Source organism: Carassius auratus, chromosome 16, assembly GCF_003368295.1.
Source record: "Carassius auratus strain Wakin chromosome 16, ASM336829v1, whole genome shotgun sequence".
Classification (NCBI taxonomy): Eukaryota; Metazoa; Chordata; class Actinopteri; order Cypriniformes; family Cyprinidae; genus Carassius; species Carassius auratus.
The window spans coordinates 7,199,937-7,212,337 of record NC_039258.1 but is presented as its reverse complement, the minus strand read 5'-3'; the positions used below and the strand labels follow the sequence as shown (position 1 = coordinate 7,212,337).

The 12,401-nt window shown below is 35.7% G+C and overlaps 1 protein-coding gene across 1 annotated transcript in view; it reads right to left on the bottom strand.

The window, feature by feature from the left end:
- LOC113115956 (eukaryotic translation initiation factor 3 subunit E-A-like) overlaps window positions 1–6,098 on the bottom strand; it is a 42,661-nt gene extending 36,563 nt beyond the window's left edge. The window contains exons 1-3 of the mRNA XM_026283706.1: window positions 5,956–6,098; window positions 5,127–5,244; window positions 4,906–5,023 (exon numbers count right to left, since the gene is read on the bottom strand). Coding sequence (XP_026139491.1) covers window positions 4,906–5,023; window positions 5,127–5,244; window positions 5,956–6,045 — 326 coding nt within the window. The 5' untranslated portion in view covers window positions 6,046–6,098. The remainder of the gene's footprint in view (window positions 1–4,905; window positions 5,024–5,126; window positions 5,245–5,955) is intronic.
- Between the last annotated feature and the right edge of the window lie 6,303 nt (window positions 6,099–12,401).

The following is a 12,401-nucleotide window of genomic DNA, read 5'->3' as shown; positions in this document are numbered from 1 at the left end:
AAATGTGGCCGGCCTCTGAAGAATTCGGCAAACGAAGCCATGCGTCACTGTGTGCTCCAGACAGAAAGAGGAGGTTGCACGTTTATTTTATTTGTGGGGAGGTTCAAAGGCTGTTTATAAAGGCGTTCTCTTGCAGAACTGCTTCTGTTCCATTATACTATCATCTGACAGATGCTGGGACTCTGGGTGGAGTCAAGCCACCTCCTTAAACAGTGTCCTAACAGCGATAAGCAATACAACAATCTATCTTCTCCATGTAAATCCGATTTTACTGACCTAACTAGCCACAAGCAGCAGCAATACATTTCTGCAATTGTCTGACTTATATTTCTACAGCGGCATGCTGGTGTTAGAGAGAAGAATATGTTCATCCCCCTCCCTACTAAGCTTCGAATACTCGGTCTGGATAACTACCAAAGATTCGAAGTTCAAAAAATGGCATTCGGACCAGCCCTATTGATTAGAACACTGATTGTTTTAAATCGCTTGTCTTGTCATTAAAAACTGTTGCATCAAACCTGATTTGGACCCTGTATACTGTCCTTACAGAGAATTTCTGCATTCAACCAACATCCTCAGCCCTTACCTAGTATCTCCAAAAACTAATAGTCAATCCATGTTTATCTGTCTGCTGAAGAGGACATTACACCTTTACTCTGTCAGCTCTCACCACCTCCTGTCTGGGTTGAAATGAGGAACAGACTGGACAGGTTTTCCTATGGAAGTCAATGTATTGGTGCTGAGGGAACTGCGAGATAACTCGGCCCTCAGCCATTCAGCGCAGCTCATCCATCCTTCACACTCAGTCTGTTAGAGGAAAAAAAAAATAAAAATATCCATCGCCACTCCATATGTCCTAACACTCCTGGACAATGGTCCTGACAGATTTCCAAACATGAGATCACCTGCTTATAGCATCCGCTCCGTGAGCGACATTGTCAGAGAGCTGATCCAGTAAACATCCGACGACGAGGTTTAAAAAAAAAGAAACAAGTCACACACGAGCAGCTATTAACAAATAAAAGAACAAATAAAGACTAGTCCTGATCTGCACTTCCTCGTGGTCGTCTCGGCCTGTGAAACTCCAGACACCGAAAAATGCCCACCGAAACCCGAAATATTCAGATCGAACAAGTAAACTTCAAAGTCGCTCGTTAATGAAGAGCAGACATCCATTTGAGTGTGTTAATTAAGACTGTGCCTGGATCTAACGCCACAAACTTAATCCTGAACTGTGATAAAAGCATGTTTTGGAGAAACGAAATGCAAACTGGTCTTTAAAAATGTCTAGGGAAGGCAATACCACCTACTGAGATTTCTCACTGTAGAGACACCACAAACACACAGCGGTAGCCTGATAAAACACATAGAAACTCGGTGCTAGTATTAGCGCTACTTAAAGCAGCAATTAAACAATAACTAAGTACAGATCTTCACACACTGAACAGACACAAAACAGAGATACAAAACAGCTACAAGTAATAAGCGACAACTGGTACTAGTGGTCGACCGATATATCGCCAAGGCTGATATCTGGCATTTTTCAAATATCGGCATTGGCAGATAAGCTTATCTGCTTGACCAATTTGTTTGAGATGGGATTTTTATTTGAAAACTTTGAACTTGTGATTTCAAATTATGCTTTGCTTTATGCATTTGCCCACTGTCATATTCATGCCATTTTCTTTGTGTGCTGTATGTAAAATTAATGTTACCCTGGATATATTTGAAAAATATGATTCCCAATGCACACAATCTTCCCAGAATATTGAGTGCCCTATTAGTTATTTTCATAGTGTTTCCTTCCTTTTAAATTACATTTTTATAAAATATTTATTTTATTTGTGAAAAATACTGCCATCTAAAGTATGTCTATAGCACTATTCGGACGGGACTAGTTTTCTAAATTTCGATTCTTACCACCTGACGTCTGTGATTTTCATGTACCAATTCGGACGGGACTAGTATCTCCGTGTTTATTACAGAGGTGGGAGGGTCTGATTTGTGCATCCGGGCGTCACAGAGATCACGCGCTCTGTATGCGTGCATTGCATTCGTTCAGAATGATTGCCTTAGTATTATTACACAATAAATACTAAATGGCTAGTATAGCAAAACCATGTTAATGTATGGTTTCTTTAGTTTAACTTGTTTTCCTTTTTTTTTTTTTTTTTTTATTAAACGTAATTAAAACATTATGTAACCGAGTACATAAATGAACGTGAGTAATATTACCTGATGCTGATATTACAATAGCCGGTATTAACCGTTTACGCGATCTTGCTCTTGATTTTATTATTTGTATTATTTTTTACCGCTAAGCAAATATATCAAACATCCGCGCGGTAAGAGCAACTACGGTAATTCACATTGGCCAAAACACACAAGGAAACGCGTTGTGAAATAAAATATCACCGGCAATCACAGACATTCGCATTCGGACGGGATTAGTTTTCTCAGAGGATCACTGAGTTTGCTGAAAAACGGTAGGTAATTTGCTCTGGAATTATCACAGAGGTTGTGTGAGAAAAACACAGACGTGGCAGATTCAGACGGGATTAAAATCACCAAGAACGTCTGTGAAATGCAGATTTCTCTAACGACCCCCTGTAAAACTAGTCCCGTCCGAATAGGGCTTATTTTACATATTTATTTTTGAATCCATTATCAAATTATTTACAATTTCTTAAATTTTTTTTTTTATATATATATATCAGCTATTGGCCCCCTGCTTTTCAAGATATCGGCATCGGCTGTCAAAAAAAAAAAAAAAAAAAACGGTCGACCACTTATTGGTCCGGCAAACAAATTTTAAACGAATTTCAACAAACACCCAACCTCAAGTATTAAACTTCCGAGTATACTAGGGCTGCACGATGTGTCGTTAAAGCATTGATATCGCGATGTACGAATCCACGATAGTCACATCGCAGGATGTGCGATGTAGGCTGTCATAGTTGATCCATTATTCATTAACTGTACGGGCCAGCTGCTCCCCGGCCCTTGACGAATGTGATTCGCGGATTAATTGCACAGCTTAACCATCATAGAGTGAAAGTTTATCATTGACATTGGCATATTAATCAATTGACACGATGGTGTCGATGTTTAAATCATTTAAAATGAGAATGTAAGTGTGCTCACCCCATTTTTGTTTGTAAGAAAAAATATCGCAATATATATCGCAGAAAAAGAAAATATCGCAATGTCATTTTTTCCCAATATCGTGCAGCCCTTGAGTATACATTGTATATGGTTTGTGCCAAGGATATGAATGATGCCTCAATTTGCTTTTTGAGGAGAGATATAAACAATTACTTAAGATTTTGAGTATAGAATAGCAGTAAGAACAACAAAGAACACGCTAACAACTGCAATACAACACTTAGGCATCATATCAGTGTATTTTGCAGAAGGAAATACCACTTATTTTCTTTAGGATATGTAAAAAAAATCTAGCTTACAAAAATCTAGTTTCTACACCAAATCTGCAACACTAAATTTAATAGCCACACTAAAAATGAGCACTATGTCAAAGGCACTGGTATAAAAATTACCCAAATTAACAACACTAATCTTTAGAGTAACAAATGGTAAAATAAAGCAAATGTAAAATCTATATAAATAATTTAATATGACTCGTTAAATTATTGAAATATTAACTTAAATATCAGCGGTACTTAAAGTAGATATTTTAGGCCAAAGAAGTTCAGCTAACAAAAAAAAGCTTGGAAATCCCTGGCATAGAACATCGGCAGAGTTTCAAATATTTGAACTCTTTGACATTAAGTCTATAGCAGTCTCAAGATCAAGCCTAAATCACATCAAATACGGAGGATAAACCGGCCACTAAGTCAATGCTATGCTGTCTCTTCTGTCTAGGTTTGATGGCGACTGATTGAGAGCAGAACAATGTCTTTTCAATCCAACATAATCAACAAGAATCCACTGTTACTAATCCAGCAAATCCCTCCAACTGCTAATGGAGACGACTATTTGAGAATATCTCTACTGCCTACAGTGATCAGTGTAACAACATTCTTTTAATTAAATAAAAACATCTCTAATCCCTAATACACCAGATATTAAAACCTAAAACATCTAGATTGGCCGGGGGCTAGAAATGAGGAACATCCATCAAAGAAAAGCAAGCACTGGATGAAGACTGAGTTTAACCAAAATATTTGAATCACTGCAAAGTCAGCATCAGAAAAAAAAAAAAAAACTAAAAGTAGCCTCCATGAAACTCACCGCAGGATGCTCTTGCATTTTGCTCTTCTGAAATTTGCAGAATGAAACCATATACTCATCCACATGGCAATTTCAATCAAATACAAACCGATTGTGATTACAAATGCCCGCTGATGTTCTGCCATCCACTTAATTAAATGGCACTTAAGCCCGACCTTCCAGAAAAAGAGCCACAAATGTTCTGTTTGGAGTATCGTCTAGCATCGAGCAGAGCTCCATCCCACATCCCTGAGGACTGTCTTGTCTAAACTGTGCAATTGAACACTGTTCAATTTACATTAGATGAAAAAGAAAACAAGTACCATCTTAGCTGTTGCTTGGAATAGAAAATGACTAAACTACTTTCATAACATTTAAAAGATTCTCCACAGCCTTCCAGTAAAAACCGCAGACAAGTAAAGGTCTACAAAATCTACTATAAAGTACAGAAAGGTCGATCTTAATTTCAAGACAACTACGATACACCCTAAAGTGTGTACTAAATACCTTTTATTGGTTTGGTCAAACACGTCTGGATACAGAAATGAGCCACAAAAGAGCATTGTTTAACTCAATTGCATTGCTTGTAAAAAGGGTTTATTAATTACATTTTGTTTTATTAGCACAGTAACATTTTACCAAAAATTTAATAAATTGTTTATCAGAACTATTTACCTTGTTGACTGCATCTGCCTCGTGGTCTCTGGGTCCTCAAACACTTTCACAATGGGCTCAGTCTCAGATTGCAGTTGTTTCAGCTGAGCCACAACTTCAGTCCTCTTTCCTCTGAGAGCTGCAAAAGATTTAAATTGGTATAAATCTCATGAAATCCAAACTCCATGCATCTCATTAGGCATCTTTAATTGCAGAAGAGCATTAGAAGTTAATGCACTCACAGCTGGGTACTTCTTTGTCAGGAAATAAATTCCTGTACACATCCATGGCAAAGTCCACCATGTTGGTGTCACTGAGGAGATCCAGCTTTCCATGGAGGAGCTCGTGCTCATTGTAGATCTAGAAAACAGTGATGGAAACATCATCAGTACATGCAGTTCTTTGTTGCAACAAACTGTAACTGCTATACTGTAACTTCAATGTAAATTCATGAACACGCTTTTGCTGAAAAATACACACTCATGTAACAAATATTGTTTTTTTTTTAATCAATTATTATTGGTTCTTTTAAGACTGTCCCAAGTTATTTATAGGCTTCAACAAAACCTCCTCTGTCTTTGCCAGAAATAATCCATTAACGTTATATAGCTTTCTGAAACCTAAAACAATGAAGACAACACCACAAAGCCAACCGCTCTACATCCATTAAAAACGATATGAATGGTATGAGATAAATATAAACGACACAATAATAAGCCAAACAAAGTGAAAGATCGACCAGTTGTCTCTAACGTTAGCTAACTTAGTTTTAATGCTGTCTAGCTAGGCAGCTTACCGGGTTTTGAGAAAGCATATGTCTAGCAAATAACTAATATAAAGGTTATTTATACTATGAACAAACTGTATATTATTCATGCTAAAAGTTCATTGGCTCTGTAATTATTTTATTACAGACTGAAATCTTGAGTTATTTGATTTTACACACTACCGGAAACACTATTGTGGCTAACATTACAGTAACGCGGCGCACGTGGTAGTAGCATTGCCGCCTTCTAGATTCAATCATTGTTATAGCACGCTTTCAAATACCAATGTAAGATACACTTATACCTCTTTTACTGAGAGGAATTCCAGCAGTGGGAAAACGAGATGCCTGTCCAAAAACTGGGCGATTTTGGTAGTCAGATCGTATTCCGCCATGTTGACAACGGAAGAGGACGCGCTTCAAAACCGGAAAAACTTTATTTAATATAGAACGTTCACACAGTCCAACTCGCCATGGGCTGCATCTGCAGGTGCACGTGAAAGTGAGATAATAGAATGTAACCGAATGTAACAGAATAAAGTAAGCAAAACAGAATACCATAGTTTAACATTACTATGGTAACATAAAATAACATTTACTCAACTGTGCTCAACACATACTCAAAACATACTCTATTGAAAAACAGAACAGAATAAATTTAAATAGAATTCAATTTTATTTGTAAAACCTGACTATTTGCTAATAGATTATGATAGATAACTAAAGATAACTTATAACTGCAATAATTTTAAAATAGAATGTAATAAAACAGAATTGAATGGAATGATTAAATTTACTTCATTAATTTATTATTACTCCGTGTTAATAGAATAGCATAGAGATAAATAAAACACAATAAAATAGAATTTGAAAAGAATTAGGTGTAATAAATACCCAATTTAAAAAAAGAGCAGAATAGAAAAGAACAGAATAAATGTAAAGAATAAAATATAATTTTATTAATAAAATTGATTTCACTAATTAATTTTCTGCCTCTAGAATATAATAAAGATAACAAATAAAGTTTATTTTTTTAACTTTTAAAACAGAATACAATATTTACATAATGTACACAATCTGCACATATAAGAATAAAGATAAATCAGACTAATAAATATAAAGTTGAACACATTTGAATATAATTATTCTATTGTAAAATAGAACAGAGCAAAATGCAAAGAATAAAATATATTTAAAACATTTACTTGACTACTCTGCACTAGTATATTTGAACATGAATGCATTAAAAATATTAAAAGTTTAATTCTTGTACACAAATGATAAAATAGGAATTTCACTAAACTGTATTCTATGTATAGAATAGAATAGAATAGAATAGAATAGAACAGAATAGAATAGAACTTAGTCTCTCCTAAGTGTGCAATACTCTAATATTTATTTGTAAAGTTAAATAGGAGCTATGCTTATAAACCTTTCAAGACTCTATAATCTGACAGCAGAATTGATACAATAAAACATTTTATTTATAAAGAGGTCATGCTTTGCCAAATAAACTTGCTGAATTTTGAAAATCCTGCTGAAATAATGGGCCTCTTTCAGAACCCACTGAAATTCCTCCAGCAGACAAGTATCAGCGAGAGTTCAGCGGGCCCGGGGAAAGTGACCTCTCTCTGGAACACAGAGCTACCTTCACTCCAAGATCAAAACAAGAGACAGGTCCAACAGGGAAAAAGTCACTCAGTGACATTACTGTCAAAATAATCATGCAATATGGGACTACCTCAGCTGAAAAATTGAAGACAGGAGCAGAAGAGCTTCCAGCGGGTTTTACTCCTCACTTCAACAGCTGTCTCATAAAGATGCCCATGTGTTGGCCATACACTGCAAAGAAGAGCCAATATCAGCTCCTAAATGGTCCATCTATAATAGGTTCCACCAGCACCATGTTTACTTGACAACCACACGACACTGTCCTGGATCCCAAAACAATTCCCCTCTTGTAACATAGAACCTTTCGTTTCTCCTGACTGTGGAATGAGTCACAAATGTAAAGCTGTCACTTTGGCCAACTCTGTTTAACTGTTCACCCCAGGCGTACTTAGAGTCTGGAAGGAAAATAACAGAAGTATAGTTAAAGACATCTTTGTTCAAGCCTATAGATGTTTGAGAACTTTATAGTTAAACGTTTAAAACTTCTTCACCGATTTTGAATTGCTTTCTGTGACATGGCATTGTGTTGGTTTTGAGGTTAAAAGGTTTAAATGGTTTCTAATGTCTCCCTTTGAAACATGTCACACTTGCTTTAGCTAGGAGCCAATTCTTACAGTCTTTATGTGTGCACATAGTTTTCTCTGCAAACTAATCATCTGATTATTTATTTATTTTTTATTGTTTTTGGTATTGAGTAGTTTTTGCAGTCACACCCACCATACATTCCCAGAGTTCACGAGAAACTCCTTTTGTCTAAAGAATTCAACATCCATCTTGCATGCACACATATGTGCTGTGACAACTTTGGATTTTCTTTTCCCAAAAGAAAAGCAAGGATCTCATTTATTTAATGCTCTTATTTTACTTATTTGTTTCAAATTTTTCAATGAGAAAATTTATTTTCCCTGTTTCAACAATTTGGCTCATCAAGCCTATAGCTGGCACTCGGGTTTGGGAAGGCATCCATGAAAATTCTTGTGAAATTATCATCCATGGCTTAACATAAGGAAATTACCAGCTATTACTAAGTGGTTTGGTTTAACTGTGCAAATAGGCACCATGTCGGGGATTGTAAATGCTTCTGCACTTAAGGTAGAATTATTTTTCCTCACTGTCCCCATTTAAAAAGTACACGTGATCCAATGTCTCTTTCAGGGATCAAGGTGTAATTATTTATATGAAAGTGACATAAACATAAGATGCTAGCTCATAAAGTCTTTCTAAATTGGAGACATTTTTGGTGTTTTAAATTTTTATTATATTTTTAAAAATGATGATCGCAGCAAAGTATTTTATTAGACATTTTAGAGTTAACGCAACCAGTATGCTGAAATCAGCAAACAAAATCAACTTTTTTTTTTATTTTATTTTGCTTGTAAACTTGATAAGGCAATGATTTCCAGAAAGAGTCCAAAGCTGGCAAAGACTGCTGGAAAAGGCAGGAGCAATAGGTTAAACACCGCAATAGAATACTAATTGACATTAAGACTACTTTTGAAAAATTTATTCTGAGGCCAAATTGCTCTGGTTTCTCCTGTTTCAACCAGCCAATCATTTTAATGAAGGAGAACCTGGAGCACAGCATTGGAAAATCCACGTTTACCCGCTCCACCAAACAAGACTGAGGCTAGAAGACTCAGAGACAGCGAGCGAGGTGAAAATTCACTTTTTAGTTCTCCTGCACGTCCGGTTAAACTTGAATCAAGCTAAATTCATACAAAACCTTTCTATTATAGTATGAGTTCTTACTGCTTTGAAGCAACCTATTTGTGACACATGAGGAAATGGAGAAATAATATTTCCTGAAGATTGACACGTTAGCTAATGCTCCAGAACATGTGAAACCGTTGCTTATTAATATTTGTGGTTAAAGACCTTGACAAAAAAACCACCAGTGACTAACCCATGCCACCAAAACACCTTTGAAGTGCAGGCTGCAGATTTCAAGTCAAGGTGACGCTGGTGACCCATAATTTACGCAATGCAAACGCAAGCGGACACTAAAAAAAGTTTTTTGGCATTGATACCTCCTTAACAGGTCATTTCAACACAAATAGAGCCATTTATAAAGAGGAACTGTGCTTTACAGTGAATCATACCAAATTGTGGCTTTGTTAATGCACGGGAAACTGTGAGCGCTAAGGTGATTAAATGGCTGATGTTCCTTTGAGGGAAACGTACCCATTGCTCCGGAAAAAGAGAGACCTTTCTGCATTTGCAATTGGATGAAGTTAGTGAACCCAACTCCGTCTGGATCTTTAAAGTCAGTTTCTTAAAAGGAGGCCTAAATCTAACGTAAATTTTTATAACCTTATTTGACTGACGAAGTGTTGAATGAGCTCATGGATGAAGGTCTACATTTCCATGCAAAATGCTGCAAATCAATTTGATGTAAAAAAAATAAAAATTAATATATTTGTAAAAGTATCTCCCTTGATGTTTTTGGACATAAAGTATTTATGTAGATGGAAATGGATGGTTTAAATGTCTGTGGTAGACAGTAAAATGTTTGCAGGAAAAGTTCTGATTGCCCCAGATGTTGTTGCTTCTTTTTTTACAACTCTTCTGTCTGGAAAGTACACTATGCGGATGCTCCACGACACGTCAGAGAAAAGTGGTGGGTATGATCACAAAAATAATAACTTGCAAAATTAAGTATTCCACTTCAAGTGCACACGCACAAATGTACATCTTTCTTCCTTTAACTATCATGAACCTCAAGCCTCAAAATAAAAAAAACAGCACCTTACTTCTGCATGACTTCTGCATTTTGTTTGAAATTAATCAGACTTTACCATTACACATAGAGGTTTTTACGTGGCCATGTATAACAGCTCTGGTACTGTGTTCAACAAAGTGAACACAACTTCACAAGAAAGAAAGAAAGGAAGTTAAAAATTCCATTATACTTTTTTTTTATAATAGATAGATAGATAGATAGATGTTCATGAAAGAAATAGGTGATACAGTACATAAAGGAAGGGATATAAATAAACTACACAACAGCCTGGGGTTTAATACACTTCATGTGTATTATGGGACACTGTAGGCATCTCATAAACTGCAGGGAACTATTATTAAGTGCAGTGTCAAGGAGACCCCCTGTTGTTACTTATCTGACTCCATAAGGGGTGCAAGATTGGAGGGTGGTCCACAGAGCAGCCACGTCTGGACGGTTACTCTGTTCCTTTGTGTGGGCTGCTGCTGCCAGGCGCTCTACAGTCTACATAAACCTGGGAGAGACGAAGGTAGTCTTAATGAGGAGCCATGGCCCACACTGTGAATAAGAAGAAAAATATGCCAGGAACACAGTGCAGTTTGATTGGATGCTTGTAAAAAAAAAAAATCCACTGTAAACATGCCATTTTAGTTTCTCTTAATTGTCTAGTGATGACTAACAAATATCTCATTGGACTACATTTAAAGTGATAGTTCACCTAAAAATTAAAACAATGTCATTAATTACTCAGCCTCATGTCGTTCCAAACCCATTAGACCTTTGTTCATCTTTGGAACACAAATTAATATAACCTGAAGTATACAACAGAAACGGTTCTAAGTTCGCTTCAAATCAGGGATAACCGAAAATGATCGAATTTGTGAGCCTTTTTGGATGACTCAAAAGAACCAGTTCATATGATGTATTTTTTCATGATTCAGGGATTGCAATGTATTCGTTTTTTCATTTCTTTGTGTAGTTTTGTTTCTTTGTTTGTTACCTGATTTACAAGTTTTATTTGCAATTGTGACTATTTTAGTCAGGAGTTAAGCTGCGGCCTTAGAAAGTTAAGCAATTTCATAAAAGAAGCAAGGTATTGATTAAAAACATGGAGTTGAATGTTGAATAGCCCAACTTTAGTCATTCTTTTCAATCAAGTTTGAATTGCTCCTTCAATTGCACTAAATTAGCATGTTAGGAAATATTGACAGCCCTCTTTTTCAACGATTATTTAAAAAATGTGTCTCACTGCAGTTCATGATGTTCATAGAAGAAAAAAAAACTGATCTAATGAAATAAGATGATATAGCAAAACAGAGCCAAACTTTCCATGAAAAACCATTCCCCACTGATAGCTGCCTTATTAAGTAGTAGACAGTGCCAGACAAGTCATCCAGCTGCTTTCCTTTGCAATATCAAATGAATCCAAATCAACTGCCTCTAAAGATGAATACCTCCATGCATGATACCTCAAAGTCAAACCTTTGCCGAGGGCCTCAGTACCAGTGATATGAATTCAAATGATCTCCCCCCCAGTTTTTTAGATATGCATCACCTCGCTCGTTGGACGTGTTTAGTGATAAATTACCATTCCAGGCCCCTTATCCCATGCCCGATGCTGACTTCAGCACTGTCATATTTGATGCCATTGAACTTGGGTTATCTGAGGAGCCAAAGGGGTGAGCAAACAATGCAAACTCACACAGAATTTCCCATTGCACCGAGCGCAGTGAGACAACATCTGCATCGCACATGTAAGCCAGAGCACAATTGCTTGCTCTGAGAATTCAAGTCAAGACTACATTTTAAACGTTTTAATGATTTAATGGAAAAGTGGAGTGTCCAATAATGTTTTTCTGGACGTGCAAATGCATTTGAGTGTTTGTGTGAAACTGTGATTGAAAGAAACCTCCACTAATCTATACTGTATATATATATATATATATATATATATATATATATATATATATATATATATATATATATATATATATATATATATATATATATATATATATATATATATATATATATATATATATATATATATATATATATATATATATATCAGCGCTGTCAAAAGATTAATCGCGATTAATCGCACAAATAATTTATGTTTTTGTTTGCATAATATATGAGTGTTCTGTGTATATTTATTATGTATATATAAATGCACACACATACTTTATAATATATAAACATAACCTATTTTTCTGATATATCTACATGCATTATTAATCGTGATTATTAGTTATTATTAGTTAGGTATTAATAGCTGAAAATACAGCTTTGCCATCAAAGGAATACATAGTATTTTAAAATATATTAAAGTAGAAAGCAGTAACAGTATTTCACATGGTT